The sequence below is a fragment of the Rhinoraja longicauda genome, chromosome 8 (assembly GCF_053455715.1).
Source record: "Rhinoraja longicauda isolate Sanriku21f chromosome 8, sRhiLon1.1, whole genome shotgun sequence".
NCBI classification, from domain to species: domain Eukaryota; kingdom Metazoa; phylum Chordata; class Chondrichthyes; order Rajiformes; family Arhynchobatidae; genus Rhinoraja; species Rhinoraja longicauda.
In genome coordinates, this window is record NC_135960.1 from 53,199,791 (window position 1) to 53,223,803 (window position 24,013).

At 36.3% G+C, this 24,013-nt stretch overlaps 1 protein-coding gene across 2 annotated transcripts in view; it reads left to right on the plus strand.

Annotated features, from left to right (window-relative positions):
- LOC144595977 (juxtaposed with another zinc finger protein 1-like) overlaps positions 1 to 23,883 on the plus strand; it is a 102,567-nt gene extending 78,684 nt beyond the window's left edge. For both annotated transcript variants that reach the window (XM_078403987.1, XM_078403988.1), the window contains 3 exons: positions 919 to 1,115; positions 6,429 to 6,598; positions 9,650 to 23,883. In XM_078403987.1, the coding sequence (XP_078260113.1) occupies positions 919 to 1,115; positions 6,429 to 6,598; positions 9,650 to 9,826 (544 nt within the window). In that variant the 3' untranslated portion in view covers positions 9,827 to 23,883. The remainder of the gene's footprint in view (positions 1 to 918; positions 1,116 to 6,428; positions 6,599 to 9,649) is intronic.
- Positions 23,884 to 24,013: the final 130 nt, after the last annotated feature.

Here is a 24,013-nt window from a genome sequence, read left to right on the forward strand (position 1 = left end):
TCACTGATTAACCTTTAGTTTGTTTTTTTCATTGATTGCTTTCTGTAATTCAAATCCTTTTGTTTTTTTAAGTCTATAATGGATAAGGGATCTCATCAAATAATAGTTGCCATTCTGTTTTGGATTTTTTTTAAAATGAAGAACAAATCTTATCCTTATTTATTGTAAGTTTATCTAAGGACATCGTGATATTCCCTATATCTTGGACATTGCTATCCAAATATAGTGCATGACTGTGTACAAAGTTAGCTCTGGAGGCTTCTGAATTCTAATGATGTTGGAGATATTGTGTGTCCTTCAGCTTGTTAAACTGACATGGCCACTCCATAAATCATAATACCTGTGTATCATAAAATCAATACAAAAATGCCAACTCAGCGTAAATCCTATGTATTTTTTTCTCTTGCAAGGATCTAACAGTTTAAACTTCCAATCAAAACAGAGTAGTTGGTTACATTGGATCAGAAAATATATTAAATGTTATTGTCAAAGAAACAAACATTTGCAGCCAAACTTCGGGAATAGATTGCATTTTTGTGCTTGCTTTTGTGATCCAGTTATCCATGCAGCAACATGAGTTAAAACCTGTGTGGTTTTGTCCTCAAGGGAACAAAAAGAGCGAATTTTAACAGTTAATTGTTAATCCATTGAAAATAATTGAAGGTATTTGGTTTATTTGTGATTTGAATGTGATAATTCACAGAATTAGTAAATGATGCTTGATTACTCCTCCCTTTTAACATCCCCACCTTGTCTTCTATGAAACATCTTCGAATTTAACCTCTATTTTACATGTGGTTAATTCTTTAGTGACCAGCAACAATTGGGATGGAAGTATCTTTTAACGGTACATCTGCTCTCTAAGCCCAATCACCATGTTGCCATTTTTTTCTTATTTATATTCCAAAATTCATCAAGGTTTATGACTGAAGCCGCTCGCCGTGAACGGGAACAAATGAGAAAAAGACATCAGGCCAAATTAACACCAGCCCTTTCCAGTCCTGTGGGAAGAGGAGGTACGCCTGCATCACCTCACCCAGGCAATGGGACTGCAGCTTTCCCAGGAACACCACCAGTTACACCATCCTCTTCTGCCTGCAGTGGAACTCCAACTGGTAGGTTTCATCAATCAAGTAAACGTGCAGTAGCTTGACAAGTCTGGTTTTTGATAATTTTGTCAGAAGCAAATCACTACAGCATGTGTGTACTTGCATTTTAAATTGTGTTTATGCAATTCTTTTGTTAAGTGGGACTAAATGAAACGGCAAATATTTGAAAACAACTCACCAGAACATATATACAGTGCAAGACAGCTTTTTGATTCCATTAAATCTAATTTAGCTGAATTGCACAATAGGATGCAAGGCAGCTATAAATTATTGTAAATTGAGGTGAGTATCTCCTCCGTCCATAAGTGATATTGAGGAATACTGGTAGAAAAGTTGTGATTATGTGACATTTAAATTCAATGTAATTTAGATGGAATAAAGTGGCTTCATTAGTTTTAGAAGAGTGTTTGAGTGGCATATGCGCCAGGAATGTAACAAAAAAATTCTTGCTGCAGCTTTATAGACATGTTAACACAACAAATAAATATACAATAATTAATAACAATAAATTTAGGTAACCTGTTCACATTAGTACAAACTAAACTATGTAGTGTAACCAATACAAAGTCAATAATAATTTGTTGCTGAGGTAAGGTTGTGGTTAGGGTCGTGCAGACTGTTTCAAGAGCCTAACGGTCGATTGGCCTTGAACCTGGAGGTAACGGCTTTCAGGCTCCTGTATCTTCCTCCCAATAGTAGAAGCGTGATGAGAGCGTGACCAAAGAGGTGTGAGTCATTGATTATATTAGCTGCCTCCATGAGGCATGGGTTCCTGTAGATCCTTTCGATGTTGGGGAAATCAATACCTGTATTCAACTGGTCCTTGTTCACTCTTTCTACAGCCTCTTTCATTCATGGGCATATGAGTTACTGAACCAGGCTGTGTTGTAACCTATCAATGTCCTCTTCACAATCTATATACTAAAACTCTCGTTTGTTTGTTCATGAACTACACCCAAAACGGTACATGACAACGCGACAATTTTAGGCCCACCTTACTCACCGTCGTCCCTTTGGTGCTAATGGAAGAAGTTTCATTGAAATCGGTGTTATATTTTAAAAGTTATTCACATGTTAAAGTTTAAATCTATCTCCTCGGGAGGGAGGGGGAGGGGGTGGAGGGAGGGGGGAAGGAAGGGGGTGAAGGAGGGAGGAGGAGGAGGGAGGATAAGGGGGGTTGAGGGGGATGGAGGAGGGGGAGGGGAGGGGGAGTGGGGGAGGAGAGGGTGCTGCACCAATGCAGGAGAGGTTTGGGCCCAACTGGTCCACTAGTACACCCATAAAAGTTCGATAAAGTATTCAGCGACATGCCAAACCTCAAACTTCTGAGAAAGTAGAGATGTTGATGAGCTTTCTTTGTGATTACATCGCTGTGCTGTGCCCAGGTTAGATCATCAGAAATAAAAGCTGTTGACTCTCTGCCCTCCTGCCAATGAAGACAGGTTCATGGCTCGTCAGCTTTTCCTTGGTGAAGTCAACAATCAACTCTTTGGTCTTGCTCATGTTAAGGGAAAGATTGTTATTCAGATTTTCAATCTCCCTCCTGTACCTGACTCATCCTCACCTGGTATTTGTCCAACAATGGTAGGATTGATGGCGAATTTAAAGATTACATTGAACTTGTGTCTGGCTACACAGCAATGGGTAAAGAGAGCGCGTAACAATGGGCTGAGCTCACAGCCTTGAGGTGTTTCTATGTGTTCATGTCAAAGGTGATCAGTGCAGAGTGAAGAGCCAGTAAAATGGCATCTGCTGTTGATTTGTTGTGGCGGTAGGTGATTTATAGTGGGGCCAGATCCTTCCTAAGGCAGGAGTTGTGTGTTGTCAATGTTGTCAACAAAGTTATTGAAGCACTTCTTCACAACTGATATGGGTATCACCGGTCAGTAGTCATTCAGACTTGTTGCCTCGCTCATCTTGGGCAACAGTATTATGAACGTTCTTTTAAAGCAGGTGGGGTCTTAGTTTAGCTTTAGTTTAGTTTAGAGATGCAACGTGAAAACAGACCCTTCAGCCCACCAAGTATGTGCCAACCAACGATCACCCGTACACTAGTTCTATGTTATCCCAGTTTTGCAAGCTACACACTCAGGGCAATTTACAGAAGCCAATTAATCTACAAACCTGCATGTCCTTGGAATGTGGGATGATGCCAGAGCACCTGGACACAATCACTGAGAACGTACAAATTCCGTACAGATAGCATTCAGGATCAAACACTGGTCTTCACCGCTGTAAGGCAGAAGCTCTACCGCTGCATCACTGTGTCGGTCCTCAAATCATAGTAAAGGGAAATTGCAGATGTCCACGATAACTCCAGTTAGTTAGTCCGCACAAGTTTTAATAATGCGGCCATATGCACCATTAGGGCTGAACGCTTTCCAAGGGTTCATCCTCCTGAAGGATCTTCTGATGTAAGAAATTTAAACTAGTTTAATAATAGATGAGTTTGGACATGAATTTTGGAGCTGGCGCAGATTTGGAGTTAGGGAGCAGGACGATAGTGGATTTAAGAATAATAATTTCAAATGAGGGAGAATTATTATAGTGTAGGGAATTAACTGAGATATAAAATGTGAAAGAAACTGACAAAAATTAAATAAATACTGATTTAGGATGTTAGTTGTAGAATATTTTTAAATGGGAGCAATGCAACAAGAATGGGTTTATACGTGTTTCGATGGCCATTGACTTGCATTGGCACAATCAATCTAAATAGCATTATGAAAGTTTTACATTTTGAGGGTTCTTGTTTTTTGAACTATTTGCTGAATAAATGATAATAGCTATTTCTTCATGTTAATCCACCATTTTGTAAACATTACAAAAAGAGCATTTCCTTTCTATAACAGATATTTCTATGCCGTTCATGGTTCTAATCAAGATTGCAGCTTTTATTTTGTGTTGCATTTTCTGATAGATTTGAGAAAAATGATTGACATTTACTTGATGTCTGGTTTTTACTGGTTTTTAAATTTGCAAGTCATAAATTTTGTGGAGAATCAACGCAAGTTTAATCTTTATTTCTCCTCCATAAAATATACATCTGTGAATATGCAGCTGACTATTTGAAGACCGTAACATAAGCCTAAGATTTTAACCGTCCAAGTAAAGTGCAACGCATTCAGATTCTCAGCATACTTGGTAGATCACAGTGCGCCTTCCTTGATTGATCACAACAGCTAAAGCATGAAAGCAACATGTTGATAAACTGATTTTATACAATGTGATCCTTTAAAGCAGACCATTTTGATTCGGCACAATGGTGTGGTTAATATTTTCATAGAGGAAGGTGCATTGTGTAGGCAGATGGGAGCCTTGGGGGTGACCTGGAGCTGCTCCATAGCAGTTTAATAAGGTTGTAATCAGATCGCCATGCCGAAAGCTGCAGCTTGAGTTGCTTGCACGCAAAGCTATGCACACGTTGCTGTAGGTTTGACTTTTCTGAATATTGACGTTTCTGAATACAATTCGTTGATCAACCAATTGTTTTTTTTAAGAACTATATTGCATTAAATATTCTAGTTGAAAATATAACATCAGTGTCACCTTATGTTGGCCATGGCCATAATTAAGATTAGATCTGGTTATTTTAAATCTTAGTTGAAAGAAGCCTTGTTTACACTCAATAACTAGATTTTACAAAGCAAATTCAAGCTGAAATATTTGGTTCACAGTTTCATGTACAATTCATGGCATGTATCTTGTTGCACAGCTGTGCTGCACATTAGAGAAGGCAAATTAACATTTGAATGTCTTCTGAAGTGGATGCTAATTGCCGACTGTTAATTACTGTCATTAGATAGGCTGCTAAGAGGTGCAACAAAGCATCAGACTCATGATCTTGTTGTTTGAAAATGATCTCCATCCAATGAAAAACATGTCACTTACAGAAAATGTAAATGCAAAATTTGCTGATGCAGTTGAAAATTTCACCATCAGTCGCATTCTTCTGATGGAAGCATTTTTGACACTCTTTCAGTGTTTAGAGTCTGAAAATAATGAGTATCAATGTTCTATCATCAGAATATGCAAAGCTGAAACAGCTCCTACATATCTTTTAATTAAAGGAAATATAAGCAGACATTTTGCACAGTTATATGACTGAACACGATGATTCAGTTTCATATTTGGTTGGTGTTCAAAACAAGACTGCGCCAAGCTGCCAGTCGGGCCTTAATGACCATCTACATAAATTTAAGTCAGAAATAGGCTGTTTGCAACAATAATGTTAACAGGCTGCATTATAATGTGAGAGATAATTCTTCCATTGTTTCTCTGGTTTCGATAAACCCTTTTACATCAAGCAATTATGTTGGTTGTTTATGTTTACATGTTTCCGAATTATTAGTTGATGTAACCTAAAAGTAAGATCACCTCATAATTTTCTGATCACTTCACTGTTGTTATTGTTTGATAAGATTTCATGAGATTGTGGTTTTCCATGAAAGAATAAATACTATTTTGTGTTCCTTCTACAATTTGCTCCTGTTTTTCAGTCTAGAATGAAATGTACATTTTCTATTTGTTCATTGCAACTTTTACTATTTTTTCCCCACTTCCCCTTTTTCCTGTGCATCACTGTGGATTTCTCTTCTGCGCGTGTTGCTTGTTGAATGTTTAGTCTTGCTCCAGTTGCTTGGTTTAGTATGCTGCTAGTTGAAATGATTCATTGCCCTGACAGATGTCTGGTACAGCTGGATGTGTCCTTGATCATCCCAAAAGTCTGGATGGCTCTGCCATTCAACATTGCCCAAATTATCTCTGTATTGACTGTAGAACCCTCAGTGACAGAACTGTAATGGCTAATTACCCAGGATACCGTTGGCAGCTCAAAGCATAAGTGGGTTTGCAATAAGTACTTGGAGAGTTGATGTGAATGCCATTTATTCATTATGGTTGCAAAGGGAAGATGATGTGCACAGTGGCGCAGCTGGTAGAGCTGCTGTCTCACAGCACCAGAGACCTGAGTTTGATCCTGACCTTGGGTGCTGTATGTGTGGAGTTTGTACGTTCCCTCTGTGACCGTGTGGGTATCATCTGGGTGCTCTGGCTTCCTCCCACATCCCAAAGACGCAGGTTTGTTGGATAATTGGACTCTAAATTGCCTGGAGCGTTGAGGTGAATGTGAAAGTGGGATAACATAGAACTAACATGCGATGGGTGTTCAATGGTCAGCATAGACATGATGGGCCAATAGGCCTATTTCTGCTGTATCTCTTTAAAAACGATAATTTTGTTTTAAGCGATTCATATAAATATAGACCCATTAAAAAAAATTAACCTTTTCCATGTGTTTATTTTTTCCTGAAACTTCAGGCAGTGAATTAGATGAAGAAGAAATTGAATGTGAAGATTCTGACAGTGATGAATCATGGACAACAGAAAGTGCTATTAGCTCCGAGACTATTCTAAGCTCAATGTGCTTGAATGGGGATGATGAGAAGCCTTTTGCTTGCCCTGTACCTGGCTGTAAAAAGAGGTACAAGGTATGTATTGTGTCCAGTCAACAAGCTGTCCTGGAAGATGTCAATAAAAATGCACTTAAACAAAAGGTGGTACCTTTCTGTTTGCACTGCTTAACAACAAAGAGTAGACAACAAGATCAATGATTTCATTACTCAAAAGTTTACAAATTAATAAGCTTTTGCTCATAGTGTTACTATGAATCATAAATGTGTATTTGAATGAGGTTTTGGAAAGGGAATAGAGGGTACAAAATCCCATTCTGACTGTTAGTGAAGATGATGAGTTCCCCAGAGGCCAGACAAACCATAGTGGGAACAGCTTTTCACACAAAGAATACAGTAATTTGCCACATCCTGTCCAGGTCCTGTTTGAATGTCAGTCCTGTCTTAATTACCAGTATAACAAAGCTATTCAATGTTATTCTGAAATCTTTCTGGCTCCATGTCTGATGCACGAGAGCCGTCCAGCTGAATTGCTCAAACATCATTATTGAAAGAGCAGGCAGACTTGGCAGATTAATAGTCTTTGGAATGCCTGGTACGATGGAAGGAACAACAAATAAAGGGTAATGGTTTAGACGGAAGCCTAAACCAGATCCTCAGTGGGGGAAAATGCAAGGCTAACTGATGAGCTGCTAATATATAGTGGAGTGGAGCTAACTTTAATTAATTACAGAGTTTTTACATTAAACTGAAGTTTTGATTTTGGTAAACCAGAATAGCCGAAATAATGTTGTTAAGCTTGTGCATTTGTCAGTCATTAATTGTGCTGCTATATTTTCAAAATTTGAACTTTTTAATTTTCAATTTGAATTTTTCTCTAAGCAGTGTTGAATTAAATTTTGGGTAATTTATTACCACTTTGAGTATACACATTTGAGGGAGATCCCCTGAAAAAACAGTGTTATCTTGAGATATTTTCTATCTTAATAATCTGTTCCCTACATCACAGCTTCACAGTTGTTTTTCTTTATTTAATGGGCAACAGGGTCTGACCTTCAAGTAGTGGCAGTTATTACTAAAGGCATAGTTGCTCACTACTTTTCAGTTTGTGCTGTTGATATGAGTTCGAATTACGGTTTTATAACTATCAAATTGAAAATATTTCTACTATTAAGAAACGGTCCATGTGTCTTTGATAACTACAGGAATTACATTAATTTACATATTTTGCTGCTCAACTAGACTTCTTTGCATTGATTTCTAAAACATCAATGTAGAAACAATTTGTAACAATATATAAAACAAGTGTCCTCATGAGCTTTTATGCCTGGAAAAAATGAAACGCACCAATGTTTTCTTTTAATTACTTGACAACCAGGTTTTTTTAATAAAAGTAAGGTGAAACTCTCACAAATGGTTGTAAATATCATTTGCATACATTTTCTACAACTAAAATTAATATATTTTGTATTCATTTCTCTCCCAAATTTGCTTCTCAGTTGTCTGATAATAACTATGATTACCTTGCGAAAATTGTAGAATGGGTGTATTACTGCACAGTTAATGTATACTTGGCTTTCGATGTCGATAAAGATGTGACGGTATAACCATTTGGAACTAAGATTTGTGTTAGAATGTTGAGCCCTGGGGTGTTCTGACATAATGACCGCAGTTTCAGTTTATTGGTAGTGAAGATTATTCTGTAGAGAGAAACAGTCTCAACAGTGAATTATATCAATTTAGCTCAAAACTTTTGCTCCTACTTAAAACTTAATTGCAATGGTATCTTCTATAACGTCCTCCTCCAATTATTTCCAGCTACCGACCTCCACCATACATTTTGCAGTCCCTTTGTGGCAAATAAATCATTTAATTTTTGCAACCTTTTAGCTAAACAAATAAAAATCTATTTTCCGAAGTTCAATCTTCAGAAATCCATTATTGGACATTTTGGATCATATTTTAATATATTGCCATTTCATTTAATTTACTTGTATTTTGACAAGAAATATCTTGTCAATATGATGTCACTGGTTATAAATAGCACAAATTTTTGGTCTATTGATAAATACTTAGTGGAAGGGGAGGAAGAAAAGCAAAGCCATCGCAATTTTTCATTAATTTGTTAATTGGAATGCCTTTTCGACAGCAGAGAAACTTAATCCTTTCGTCTGGTTCCTGGACAATATAATTGTTAAAAGGTGCTTAGAATTCCAAGTATTTCATGGCCATTGGAGGCAGAACCTAGCCCACCCACAACTGAGAGCTAGATCTATTAGAAACCTGTGTTGCAGAGTTGAAAGGGTTTACTGCTTGTTAAACATATGAAACACAAAACATATCTGGGGAGGAAATGGGTGAATGAGAACAAAATCTACTCAAGGAAAAAAATGAATGAAAACCAAAAGTCAAAACTATTTAACACGAAAACCATTGTTTAAAAAGGTCAGTTTTGAGTGTAATTGTCCTTTTTAACAATGTCTAACTTTTTTTCCTGCAAATTTAATTTTGCTGCTGGCTCTGAAATTGGAAATAATTACTATTGTGTGATGGGGGTGGGGGGGATTGATGGATTTTTAGAGAAGGAAAGTAAAGTATCATAAATATCAGTTTTGCATCCTTGATAATGCAGGTGCAGGGGAAGGTGTGTTTCTCAGCAACAGTATTAAAATTAATGCTAATTAAATTTTTAAAGGACTGATTTTGTAGAATTTATTTATTTGTTTTGTAAATTGGATGTATTTGTTGTTGGGTTGACTGATCAAGAATTCTCATTTTATTATGGTTGTATTGATAGGAATTTTCTGATGTCTATATTTGGTAATATTATTAAATTATATTTAGAGGTATTTCAAACACAAGGCTAAAGCATAGCCAAGACAATACTGTAGTTTTACGGAATCTGTTAATGCAAGCATTTATACTGTGCAGAAGAGGTAACCATACTTTAAATAATCTCTGGTTTAATGTAAGTTTTGGATACGAATGAAAAAAAAACAAATGTGCCAATGCCTATCAAATTCATCAATAAAATATGTAATTAAGCAAAATATGTTAGAAAATGTTAGCTTATTGTAATATCCAAATAATATTTTTGAAATGATGTTAACCATTCTTTATTTCTGTTAGAATGTTAATGGAATCAAGTACCATGCCAAGAATGGCCACCGCACTCAAACCCGTGTCCGGAAATGTTTCAAGTGCCGCTGTGGGAAAAGTTACAAGACTGCTCATGGGCTTCGTCACCACACCATCACCTTTCATCCACCAGTGTCAGTTGATATGCTTAGAAAGATGCAGTTGTGAGGCATTTCTTCTCCCCCCCTCCTCTCCCCATACCTGACAGAACTGCTAATTGCAGACTCTGTGCTCTGCTAACAGGGGTGAGTGAAGAGATTGAATTTCCCTCAAGACTCATTGTTACAAATCTTGGAAAAAAAAATACTCTTTATTCTTTATTTTTAAATGAACTGTTTCTGTATAAAATTAACTTTTTTTTAGTTAGAAAATTGTATTCCCATATTGGCATCAAATGCTGCTAACATTAGATACAGTATTTTAAATATTAATTTTGAATTCCAGGGGAAGTACTTTAATTGATTTGTGCTTCAGAAAGCACTTTTTTCATTATAAGCTACAACATGCAATTTTAGGTCACAACTTAAAATTGATGACACAATAATTTTATTTTTTTATTGTAAAATGTTTTAAAGAATGTTATCTGTTGTATGGTATGGGGCTGCTACACTTTAGACCCAGATGTTTCAAACCTGGGGTCTAAATAAAGGCAAGCTGCATTCGTCATTATCATTTATAGAATAGCAGCCTATTTTGGTTGAGAGATCGCCTTGACCAATCCTTTCGTCATATACCACTGGAGTGAATGCCATGCTGTTGCCAGATTTGTGTTGGATGTGGGAAGTAGGAAAGTAATTCTCTTAATTCTAATAGAAAATGTTCTCAATCAATTCATGAATTCATTGACAGTTGTTTCAAAGTTATCCGTAGTCCAAACAAATCTTGAAGAAAAATCTATTTAAAATGACTGAAATGCTTGATTTAAAGCTGGAATCTAAGATTGGAAATTAGATTTACTTGATCTGGAATTCTGTCATAAGAAGTCATTTTGTCATAAGAATAGAAAAGGAACGACCGCACTAGTTTGGTGGTTTGTAAAGATGTGTGAGACTAAATGCAGTGTCGCAAGTTAAAATATACTTAAATTCGTGAGACATATGTTGGCCTTTAGTCTGCTAAATCAGTGTGTGTGTGTTTAATTAAAGCAGCATGTGTACCATATGCTACTACATAAGGTTTGCCTGTTTACATCTAAATAATGTATTGTTGCATTAAAAGAAATTCTGTTGTCAGCAAGTTAAGTCATGGCAATTTGGTTACTTATTGGATGCCTGCCTAAAGTAAAATCCTGACCTAATTATGCTTTTAATATGCAGTATCAGCACTTTGGAAGTTTTAAAATATTTGTTTCTGTGGTTTAGAAAATATGAATACTCCCTAATTTATTTTACAGAATTAATCATGACCTGGGCAATGTTTTTTCCTTTTTATTTTTCCATTCCTTTAAATTAAAAGAACTCTGCTTGGCAAAGCCACACTTTTGGTTCTCTTTAGTGTACTGTGGTTTTACAACTTATAACATCACATATCAATGCCTAACATTTGATTAATGGTAAAATTTCATTGGGGCATCTGAGAAGAGTCAAAAGTGCTTCTTCACATTTGAAAACGCTATGTACTACTAATGACAAATAAGTCTTTTGCATGGTTTAATCGCTGCCTAATTGCTGTTTTCCCTCCTTTCTTTCATGTTTTTCAACTGAGAAGAGTACAACTGTTTAGATTCGTTTTTTTATGGATGTAATCAATGTGACTCTGTTTTAGTTAATAGGGACTATATTTATCTTCTGGCTTTCTTCCTATACTGGGAATGGAATTCACAACTGCTGCAAAGTGCTCTAAAACAATGTTGCTGACATTTGTCAAAACTCACCCATAGGGGGTAGCAGAGGTCAAAAGACAGTCAGAGCTGGTTTTTAAGCAGCCTCTGGATGGGTTTTGGCTTCAACAGTGTCTTTTACCTAAAGCAGAAAGCTACACTTCATTCCCACTTCCTGTTTTTTTCTTCAATATGGATTAATACAACAAGAATTGATATACTTCAAAGGGCAGCCTGTGCTTGCCATTTAATGATGTGCTGCAATTTATCATTTTTAATTAAAAGGTGAAAAATGTTTAAAAATTGAAACCTATCATATATTAAATAGTGAGATCATTTTGTTATTTTAAAGCAATATTCACACAACTTTATAATTCATAGTCGATCACTGAGAAGTTCTTATTGAAAAAAACTTGGTTTGGATCTGTTATTCAAATCTATGCTAAAAGTACTCTTTTGTATCTTGGACGATATAGACCTTTAATAAAGGTTGTACAGAAATTGAGGAAAGATGCAGTCAGGTGAAACACTTGAGAAAAAAGCTTATTAATTCAACCAGCTTTAAACATGTACATAACTTTGGTATCTACTTTTTTGTATAATTTTGCCCTGTTAAAATCTCAACTTTAATTCTCAGAACACAAATATATCCTCCAAGGAATAAAATGGGGTGAAGTGGCACAAATTACCTGTATAGAAGAGTTTTCATGTACTGTATTGAGCAACAGATGGCTGAAATGTGCAGGACTCCCAATTTTTAAGCATCCAAAATCACTGTAAAATGTTGTCCAAATTGGCAACGTTGTAAATCCCCAAATTAATTTATAAATAAAGAGCAAAGATTTGAAAATTTACAAAGAATTGGAATGATGACCTTTATATAATTGTTATCATATTTAAATTATTCAGACACCTTTAGTGTTGTTTTGTTCCATTGAATTGCCTACCAGCCTTGTATTTATTCTCAGATAATTATCCTAGTTAAATATAAATAAATCAGCAGACCAACAACAATGAGCAATTAAAGTCATAATCAAGATAAACAATCTTAATTATTAAGGTTCAGAGTTGAAAACGCTTATTGTCAGTTTTTTCCATTAAAGGTCCTGTTTTATCTTGGAAGGTCCATAAAGTAGTTCTGTGTTCATTGATTTTGAAATGTATTTTAGATGGTCTTTGCCTCTATCACCTTGCTGACCTGTCTCCTTCACCTCACTTCATCTCACACACTCATGTATCTCACTCTCCTGATTCAATCACCTCACTCATTTGGAGGAAAATAACTGCAGTTGCTGGTTCAAATTGAAGGTAAACACAAAATGCTGGAGTAACTCAGCGGGTCAGGCACCCTCTGAGTTACTCCAGCATTTTGTGTCTACCTCACTCATTTGCCTCACTTTACTCACATAGTAACCTCGCTACAAAATTTCTGTTTATAGCACAATGTATGTTTTAATGCTACTTTCTGGTGGTTAAAAATGAGTCCATTTTGTTGAGTGTTGGAAAGGCTTAAGGAATCTTAAAAAATGTGCTTTTAAAAAAAAGATCTGAATTAAAATACAGTAATCACAAAGGCTTTCTACATCTTCAATTACAATGGTGGCTTCCAGAATAATGACAATATAAATTCACTGATAGAATGGTTGCTTTGAGGGTAAATGTTCCTGTTCTTTGAAAAGTAATCACTCTCTAGCACATTATAGATTCTCAGTAATTAAAAGTAGACAATATATAAGAAATGCATTGTGGCCATCTTATATTTGTGCAATTAAAAGATAAATTGCAAGCCAACCTGTCAAGAAATATAGTTCATATTTTACCTTGATGATCTTTCATCAGACTATTTAATTGGGATTTTGAGTTTTAAAATGACTAAAATAATTGTGCTTGATGCAGAAATACCACATCTGGTTAAATGTGCAAAGAACTTTTAATACAGATGTATTTTCCTTGGGTATTTGAATGCTCTTTGCAGTTTTCAAAGTATTTTTATTCACTATGTTGTTTCCCCCAATTCTGATCAAAAAGAAATAGTAAAACTATACAGAACCACTGAATATTTATTTTGGGCAAAATATTTGTATTATTGTTTTTATGGTGCTTGATGAGTAGCTAGGACTAATAATAGTAAGGATGACCAAATGTCATTGTGACCATTTGAGAAATTGGGTGAAAAATAAATCTGAAACAAACGAGTATCATGTAAAGTGATGAAGCCTTTGGGTTCTTGTAAAATTTACATCATCACTAATGCCCTTTTAGGGAAGGAAGCCTCCACCTTCAACAATTTGTCCTTTTTAGTTTCAGTCCCCGCACCAAGGTGGTTGATTTGTAACACTAAAATGAAATGGGAAATCACTTTTTTAAGTCACCAGAAAGGAAAAACTAAAACCGGAAAACTATTTGATGAAGCATCTTTGCTACATAAACATTACCCGTTTCCGGAAACAGTAGGGCACCAATCTAGGGCAAATATGACATGGCAACAGATGACAGCTTTCTCCACAATAATTTTTTTTTAAAAGTCACTCAGATATTTAAAGATTAAAGTTGCTCCTGTATTTCTGCAACATCTTTATTTCTATTGTGTATTTTTGCAATTCATTTAAACCATTACACCAGTGTATAATGTACAACAGCAGCACAGCAGCTTAATACAAACTACATATGCGCTAAACTATATTTAGCTGTTAAACAAGTTTTCTACTTTTTGCTAGGTTGTTAGTTTCTATAAACTGGAATGATTTCACATTTCATTTCATATTTCCTCATGACAAAGAAGGAAGCCCATTCAACTCATCCATGCCAGCCCTGAGAGCCTTCACACTAGTCCTATTTATTTTCATGTCTCCTATTCTCCCTCACATGGCCATCGACTCCCCTGTTTAAAGGGTAATTTCTGGTGTCAATTTCTGGTGGGAGGAAACTAGAGCACCACTAGAGGAAACTAGCTACTCCTAGAGAACTCGAGGAAAACCATGTATCAATAGGACGATTGAACTTGGAGTTTTGTGTCAGCAGCTCCATTTGCTTTGTCATGACCCATGTATTGTGAGATCAATGAGCGCATCTATTTATGAACATAAATTAATTATCTAAATCTAGTTATAAACCAAGAGCACTAATTATATATTTTCATCAAATGTAATTAACTGCCTAAATATATATATTATATATAATTCCTGCATTTTTTGTTAAATGAGAGGAAGTCTATTTTTTGGGGAGCAGCATTGAACAGTCTGTAGCACAAATAACCTGGGTGAGATGGGGGTGGCATGAATTTCTTTGTGTTTGGATCACACTTGAAACTTTACAAGAAGAGCCATTGAAACTCTGAAAGATTAGCATAAATACTGCAGCTACATTGATGGAAAATGTTACAGAAAGTTGCCACAGAGATGCATGATCTTTTGCAATGTGTTGAACTTTATTTCATAGTGTTAGTTAACAGCCAAACAAACACTACAACACAATGGGAATTTCCATCATATACTCAACCCCGGCGGGGTCTAAAGCATTTTTACTGCTACAGCACCTGTCAGGACACAGATAACCTTGACATCCTGTAGAGGCAGGAATAGCGTAAAAACATGCTGTACAGCAGATATCACCGAAATGTGCTCAAAGATCTGGAGCATGCCCCCATGACATATCAGAGTCCTACAGATACCCAAAGAAAGTGGAAGTGGAGAAAAATGTACAAGACACGGGATGTATTTCAAAATTTCAAAGTTCTATGACATCTTATTGGATTACTCTTGCCCCATTTTAACCCCTGGTGCATGGACCAATAACAAGGGAAGCGCCTCCTGTCAAATATTGTTGTTTTTAATGACTTACGCATATTGGACACACTTGAAAAGTGATTATAGGGGCAATTTCCATTTTCTACACAACACTAAATGTGTCACTCCAAAAATAAGTAACCCCAATTCAAATGCATCCTGATCTTCATGCACCAGAAAACAATCTTATTGGTGTAAAACTATAAAATTAATGTGTTTAGTTCTTGTTGACCATTTATTGTCTCTACCAACATCAGTTTGATTGCTTGTTAAAATGCAATTAGTTTCAATTTAATATAGCTTTTGAATACCTTTTATTTTGTGGGTTGTTTGCTCCTGTAATCTTTGTGCATTTCGTGGACGATATTTGGGTTAAGTCTAGTCCTAATTATGCTTTGATTGATACAAGCTAAAAAGATTCCAAACTAAATTTGATTACAGAAATAGCCAGTTATAATTTTGTTGTGAGTCCACAGCACAAAACTGCCAGTTAGTACCAATTTGTGCCAAATTATGATCGATCCAACGCGGAGGATGCGAGGATGGTTGGCAAAATGAATCTTCAGTTGGCATCTGGCTTATGATGTACTTGACCTGACAATTGATGTTGACGAGGAGTGCCTAGGAGTTAAAAATGTCCATTCCATACCTTAAGAAGCAAAATCAAATCTAATACATTAATTAGAACAGTTTAATTTATTTTGTAATGATTGTACCTTTTGTCATTTTTTCTAAATCTGTTGAAAACATTCTACTGCTGTAAGGTAGAGACATTATAATTCCTCAGATATTCTTTTTCTTTCCCTATCTAAATATCACAATTGAGTTTAAAGGCTGTTTACGATCTATACTTTGGTTGATTTTGTGCATGAATGTTTTAGTTTTCTTTGGTTTCTCTGTTTAAGGTTTATCTTGGCCGTTACTCATTTCCCTGTGACATTAGAAGGCCATGACGAATTGCTGATTCACAATTAAAAGTTCCTTCCATTCTTGCCAAAGCACAGGTGAAGCTGGAAATTCTCGCTATATAGGTGTCCACAGGAACAAACCTGCTACATGCAATTATTAAAGATCATCCATCGATTATGTCCAGATGGCTTTGCAGCAATTAGTGCATACTGTTAATTAGCCCCTTATGATCAAAGCTTGGGGAATACAATTCAATTTTTCAGGGGCTAGAATTCCATAATTAGACAACTTTAAATGTATAGTAAATAGTCTGTATTGATGGTATCATCAGTGTTTTTCAGAGTTCTGTGATCGAAGGCAGCTATTTTAATTGAAGAAAAGAGAATCCTTAAATTTGATAACTTTGCAGCATAGCCTTCATTTTAAATTGGAAAAATTGTAATTCAAAATTGTAATTGCAAACTTTTGTCTGGTTATGTTTTAAAAATGGGTACTCCAAAGGATATTTTGTTATTCATATATTAATATGGTGCTTCCATATGATTTTGTAACTGCAGCGCATGAGTTTAAAAGATGCATGTTGGAATCTAGTGCATGTTTTACCATTCATTGAAATAGAGGAAAATATCTTGTTGAGTAAGTTTTCCATAGCACCCTTCTTAAATTACAGATATTGAAGATAAGATCAGGTTTCTCCTGCAGTGGGCTATTAATCTAACGCATTAACCATGTACTTTAGAACATCACCAACTATCCTGCATGGTTACAAGGAGATTTAATGAACCCAAAGCTTGAGGAACATCACCTCATCTTCCTGTCTATATAAGAACCATTTTTGCCTATTAATCTTTCCTTTCCTTTTTTTTTCGCTATGTGTACAAAGGCCTGCTGGGCATAGTGAGAATCACATTTGTAATAAATTACACTCATAGTAGCTTCATTTGATCCCGCCTGCCATATTACTTCATCCTACTAGAGAAATGTCCTTTTTCCTCCTCTTCCCTCCCCACCTTTGCTACTGAGGCTAACTTGTTTTCTTTCTTTCTTAGGTCTGATGAAGGACGTCATCTAAAACATTAGCTGTTTTTCTGGATATACTTTTAGTTTTTTCAGAACTTTTCATTTTCTGTTTTTATATATGTTGGTTTAGTCTATCCTATCCTACTTGTGTATCATATCATATATATAGAGCCGGAAACAGGCCTTTTCGGCCCTCCAAGTCCGTGCCGCCCAGTGATCCCCGTACATTAACACTATCCTACACCCACTAGGGACAATTTTTTACATTTACCCAGCCAATTAACCTACATACCTGTACGTCTGGCTTCACGGGCAGGTCCCACAACTTATAATTAATAACACGTTATACAGACCAAGAAGCTTAATATTCTAGTATCTGCCCTCATTAAGCCATCTCAACTTGCCCTATCACAAATATTCCCTTTGTTTTACACATCCATCCTTTCTCTTTCCCAGTTCTGACCAAAGGTTGCAGATCCAAAATATTAACTTTCATTCCACAGGTGCTGCCTGACCTGCTGAATTTTCTCAGTATTTTCTGTTTATATTTCAGATTTCCAGCACCTGCAATTTAGTTTTTTGTCCATGGGCCTTTGGTCTTTCTCTCAGCCTCTGCCGGATCTCGGGCCTCTACCCTGCCCACTTTTGAAGTCTGTGTTCTTCATTCTAAACCTATCAATTTCTGTTGCAGACCCCCACAAAACTAATCAAATCATGTCTCTGGAAATAGGAGTAAGGAATCATGTCAGGTACAGACTATTAAATCACATAATTTATGTAGGTCATGTTTTATAATTACTTCTATCATTACAAACTTCTTTAATATATTTTTTAAAACTTGTACAGTGTACTCCAACTTAAATATTCCATTACAAATAAACTTGGAGTACAGTTGCAGATCTACAATCAGTGGCAGATTTTCAGTTGTATGTGATGGGTGTTATTCAATTAGATTAAGAGATCAACAAGTCGGGAGTAGTTTGTTGAGTACCTGAGTATGCTTCCTTCATGATGTCTATGATAATACTGATGAATAATTTATGTACAGAATATCGATAGAAGCATAATCAACTGACAGGGCAAGCCTTCAAGTCATAATTCAGTTCCAGCTATGCTAAATATTTATTTACCACTTGCACACAGCGGCCATTCAGCCCATTTTGGCCCCCAGCAGGGCCATTCTATTCACACTTATTTTCCTGTAGATCTGCAACATTTTTCCCTCTGATCAGGCCATAAACTTCCTCTTTCATTCTTTTGTCATTTAGCTACATTAAAAGGTAATTTACAAATTAACCTGCCAACAAATCTTGGGGATGCAAGAAGAAACCAGAGTACTTAATTCAAATCCACGTGCTCACATTGAAGAACTTGCAAACTTTGTGCAGACAGCACCCAAGGTCAAGATCAAATCTGGGTCCCTGGAACTTTGAAGTAGCAGCTCTAACTGCTGCATCACCATGCCACCCAGATCCTGTTTTACTATCTAAGTTAACATGTTCAATTCCACAAAAATATTAACATACTAAGTGAAAAATCCTGTGTATTATCACTTTATAGCTGCTACATTGACCAATAAAATTACAATAATATTTGTGTGAATTTAACGGCCACATTTGCATACCATAAAACCGTTCACTATGTTATCCCTATATTGAGTTTTTTATGCTTTACATGTATTGACACATATTAGGAAAAATAACCAAACTATTTATTAGCTGCTAAATTCTTACTAGATTTTACTAACATGTTATTTTTCACAAAGTCTGTAGAATATAGATTAAATCTTGCTGAAGATCACTTTAGCTTGGTTGGTTTTCATAAATTGGCACTCAAAAGTGCTTTAGTTCATAGCATTTTTAAAGAGTTACCAAATCATTCAGTGAGTGGCATCCATTTGTAAATGACGTGCCAATATGATATGATCTGCACAGATTAAATTGGCTATTACAAAACGATGACTGACTGGTATGCTAGGACCTGAACATAAAATCACAATCACCAAATAAAAATACCAAATAGGACCTAGAACATCTATGGCACTGAGTTCTTAAAAGCAGAGAGGAAACATTCAAGCAGAACTGATTTTCCTTCAGTTACTCTTGAAAATATGCCTTAACCATGGAGTCTGTTTTGTGAGAGATGTGTAACTGAGGTAATATTTGAATTTTAAGAATATAGCTGTCATTCGCACCTAGGTAATACAGCTCATTAATGCAATAATTGGTTGAAAATGTATTTAAATTTTCCATCATATTCTAGACCCATTTCCTTCATAGTGAGTTCCCTTGATATTTGTACAAATGCCAAACAAATGCAGGATATTTTTCAGAAACAAATCGAGGGCAAGCCAATGCACATTTCAGTAGTTGCCATAACCCCTGGGAAAAAGAATCCCTGCCTGTATCCTTCAAGGTGTTGTAAGGAGTAAGAGAATTTAAGAAAATGATTGCAAAAACACGAGTAAAGATTTAATATAATCTGATGCAGCTGTTGTGATTGTAAAGTTTATATTGGTATGGCATAAAGCGACCAATCTGTCACTTGTGTTACAGTCAACAAATAACCGTTACATTCCTGCATGAAGTTAGAGTCGTAGAGACGTACCGCATGTAAACAGGCTTTTTGGCACTGAGTCCATGCCGACTATCAACCACCTCTTTACACTAAACCTACATTAATCCCTTGTTTTTTATTCTCCCATCATTCTCACCATTCCACCACCCACCTACACACAAGGAGCAAATTGCAGTGGCCAGTTAACCTTCCAATCTACATGTCTTTAGAATGTGGCAGGAAATTGATTAGTACGGGTGTCAGGGGTTATATGGGGAGGGCAGGAGAATGGGGTTCAGAGGGGAAAATAGATCAGCCATGATTGAATGGATGAGTAAACCTGATGTTCCGAATGGCCTAATTCTGCTCCTATCACGTATAAACTTATGAAATTGGAGCACGTGGAATAATAATGTCAAACAGAAACATGTAGACTCTACAAACAGCTCTGGAGGTTAGGATTGAACTTGGGACATTGATGTTGTGCCACGCTATGGACATTTACTGTTTCAAAGTATAATTTAGGTGACAACTAGTTGGTATCCTTTTAAATATTTATAGAAGCAGTGAATGAAAAATAATTGGGGAGGAACATACAACAGTACAGCATAGGAACAGGCCTTTCGGCCCACAATGTTTGTGCAGAACATGATGCCAAATTAAACTAATTTTTGCCAGCACATGATCTAAACTGCTTCATTTCCTGCATATTCATGTTCCCATCTGAAACCTCTTAAATGTCCTTATCATATCTGTCTCTACCCCTTGGCAGTGCGTTCTCGGCACCCACCAGTCTGGGAAGGAAAAAACTTGCCCCCACATCATCTTTAAACTTTGCTCCTCTCTCCTTAAACCTATGCCTTGAGTCTTTAACATTTCCACCCTGAGAAATAGGTTCTAACTGTCTACCCTATCTATGCCTCTCATCATTTCACATACCTCTAGCAGTTCTCCCTTCGATGCACCAGAGAAAACAATTCAAGTTTATCCAACCTCTCCTTGATAGCTGATACAGTCTAATCTAGGCAGCATTCTCGTAAACCTCTTTTGCACCCTCTCCAAAGCCTTCGCATCTTTCCTACACTGGGGCAATCAGAACTACGCACAGTAGTCCAAATGCAGTCTAACATTTTTTTATAAAGCTGCAACATGACTTTCTGACTCATACCTAATGCCTCGACTAATGAGGACAAGCATACCATACACCTTCTTTACCACTGTGTTTACACATGTTGCCACTTTCAGGGAGCTATGGACTTGGACCCCAAGATTCCTCTGTACATCAGTGCTGTTACGGATCCTGTCACTTTGAAAATATTTACTATTGTGAAGTGGAATAGAAAAGTCCCTGAATAAAGTATTTGACATTGAACGGATACTTTTGTTTTGAAATGATGCATGTTGCGGAGAAACAAAAATTTGCCAGAAAGATGGGAGGGTCTCATGGTCCGATGCATATTTTAAAATAGTGGATTAGATATAAAATCAAATTGGAATGATGACAATTGCACTCCTTTACTACCTCGCTGAGATATCAGCCTGCAATATAAATTTAAATCCCTGGAACGGTGTTTGAATTCATAACCTCCTGATTCAAGTAAGAGTGCAACCCACAAAACCTAGACTGACACCTAATTTATAAGGAAATCCAGATTTTCCCATGGAATCTGTTTTGAAGGGTAAAGTGAGGATGCGCTGGAAAGGAAGTTTAGATTCTTAGTAAAAAGGTTAAAAAAAGGACTTTTCAGCTTTCGTGTGTCCTCTGCACCTCATCTCAAGTATGATACTGCCAATACAATTCTTATTGGACAGGTTGTGTGAGTGGGCGGATGCATGGCGGAAGCATGGCAGATGCAGTTTAATGTGGACAAGTGTGAGGTTATCCACTTTGGTGGTAAGAATATGAAGGCAGATTATTATCTGAATGGTGTCAAGTTAGGAAAAGGGGACGTACAACGAGATCTGGGTGTCCTAGTGAATCAGTCACTGAAAGGAAGCATGCAGGTACAGCAGGCAGTGAAAAAAGCCAATGGAATGTTGACCTTCATAACAAGAGGAGTTGAGTATAGGAGCAAAGAGGTCCTTCTGCAGTTGTACAGGGCCCTAGTGAGACCGCACATGGAGTACTGTGTGCAGTTTTGGTCTCCAAATTTGAGGAAGGATATTCTTGCTATTGAGGGCGTGCAGCGTAGGTTTACTCGGTTAATTCCCAGAATGGTGGGACTGTCATATGTTGAAAGACTGGAGCGACTAGGCTTGTATACACTGGAATTTAGAAGGATGAGAGGGGATCTTATCGAAACATATAAGATTATTAAGGGGTTGGACACGTTAGAGGCAGGAAACATGTTCCCAAAGTTGGAGGAGTCCAGAACCAGGAGCCACAGTTTAAGAATAAGGGGTAGGCCATTTAGAACAGAGATGAGGAAAAACTTTTTCAGTCAGAGTTGTAAATCTGTGGAATTCTCTGCCTCAGAAGGCAGTGGAGGCCAATTCTCTGAATGCATTCAAGAGAGAGTTAGATAGAGCTCTTAAGGATAGCGGAGTCAGGGGGTATGGAGAGAAGGCAGGAATGGTTTACTGTTTGAGAATGATCAGCCATGATCACATTGAATGGTGGTGCTGGCTCGAAGGGCCGAATGGCCTACTCCTGCACCTATTGTCTATTGTCTATTGTCTTGAAATGCGTTAACTTACTTCATTGACTGATGCAGCATCCAATTAATGCATAACAAGATCTCTCAACAAGAATAAACAAACAGTAAATCCATTATTGTTGATGTTGGTTGCGACAAGATGAAAATATAATTTGTTATTTTTGAGATGATTATATATTGGTCAGGGTATGTGCATCTGTTAACAATGAATATTGTGTGCATTTTTTTCCAATTGTTCGGTTAATCATTAACTTTAAAGAGAATCAGAGGATATTTTTTAGATAGTATTGACATCATTGGGCATTTTTCCAAGTAATAATGCCACTTACCTTAAATTTCTGCCTGAAAGCATTGCTGTACTATATTTGGTCAAGGTACTGCAAGTCAATTTTAAATTTATTTGAACTGATTTTCTTTAAGTAACTTTTCAAAAATAGTAATTTACGGAATCAGAGTTCCGGCATGCTGTCAATTTTGGACAGTTTATTTGAAACATTTTTTAAAGAGCTAAGTCATGCATTATGTTACTGCACAATTGTCTTCCAGTATTTGCACACATGTCCTGTACCGTATGTGTCTGAAATACTTATTCAGGTATATAGGTATACATGCATTCTCACTCCAAATACATCACCTAAATGTTAACTGCACTGAAATCTATAATGAAGACGGGACAATGCAATGGTTATGAAAATTGTGCATGTAAACCTAAAGTTGCATTTTTGTATTTTTCTTTATAATTTTGTCCCTTTTCTGTAGGTCAGTAAGCTAGATTGAACATTTCTATTTGGCTTGCATCGCTCCCATGAGTATTTTAGAGGAAGAAAATAGGGATATTGATTATCAACCTACTTTTGCTTTCCTTTCTAGACATACACAGGGTTGTATAATATTTAGAAATTTTAAACTACATATCCACAATCAATCTAAATGTTGGCATTTTAATACAGCTAGTTACTTCTGTCAAATGAAGCATTGCGTTTTTTTGATGCTAGGCAAGGAAAGATACAGGCTAATGTCCTGCTAAATTTCTATTACTGCACATCGATATTTTTTTAAAAATCAGGGAAGCATGCAGATATTTATATACCAGTGTTAGTGAACTGTAATGTACCAAACAGAGTGTGTTTCACTTGTACAGTTAATTGTTCAATATAGACCAAACTGAGTGAAATAACTGTATTGTTGCTGCTTAAAAAAATCATTTTTTGAATGCTGCTCTTATGTTGTGATACAATTTCTTTATTGTAACTTTATAAAACTTTGGGCAGAATGTTTTGGTCAAGCCTTGTTACAGTTTTTTTACCTGTATCAAGAACTTGGTTCCAACAGATTTATTTCACCCCTAAAAACACAATTTGCTAATGAAATGTAATTTGTGGCCAAATGAGACCTAGAAACACAAAGCCTTAAAGGGTGCTTCTGTTTAAACATATTGTACGTCGTCTGTGAATTGTTTTTATGTGTATAATAAAATTCTTAAGAGATTCTATAATTGTCAGGTGTTTTAATTTTCCAGTGGGATATCTATGTTGTACCAATTGTTTAGCCTTTATATAAGGCCTGATTTTCTAGTCAAGTAGAGAAAATTTATTACCTACTAGACGAC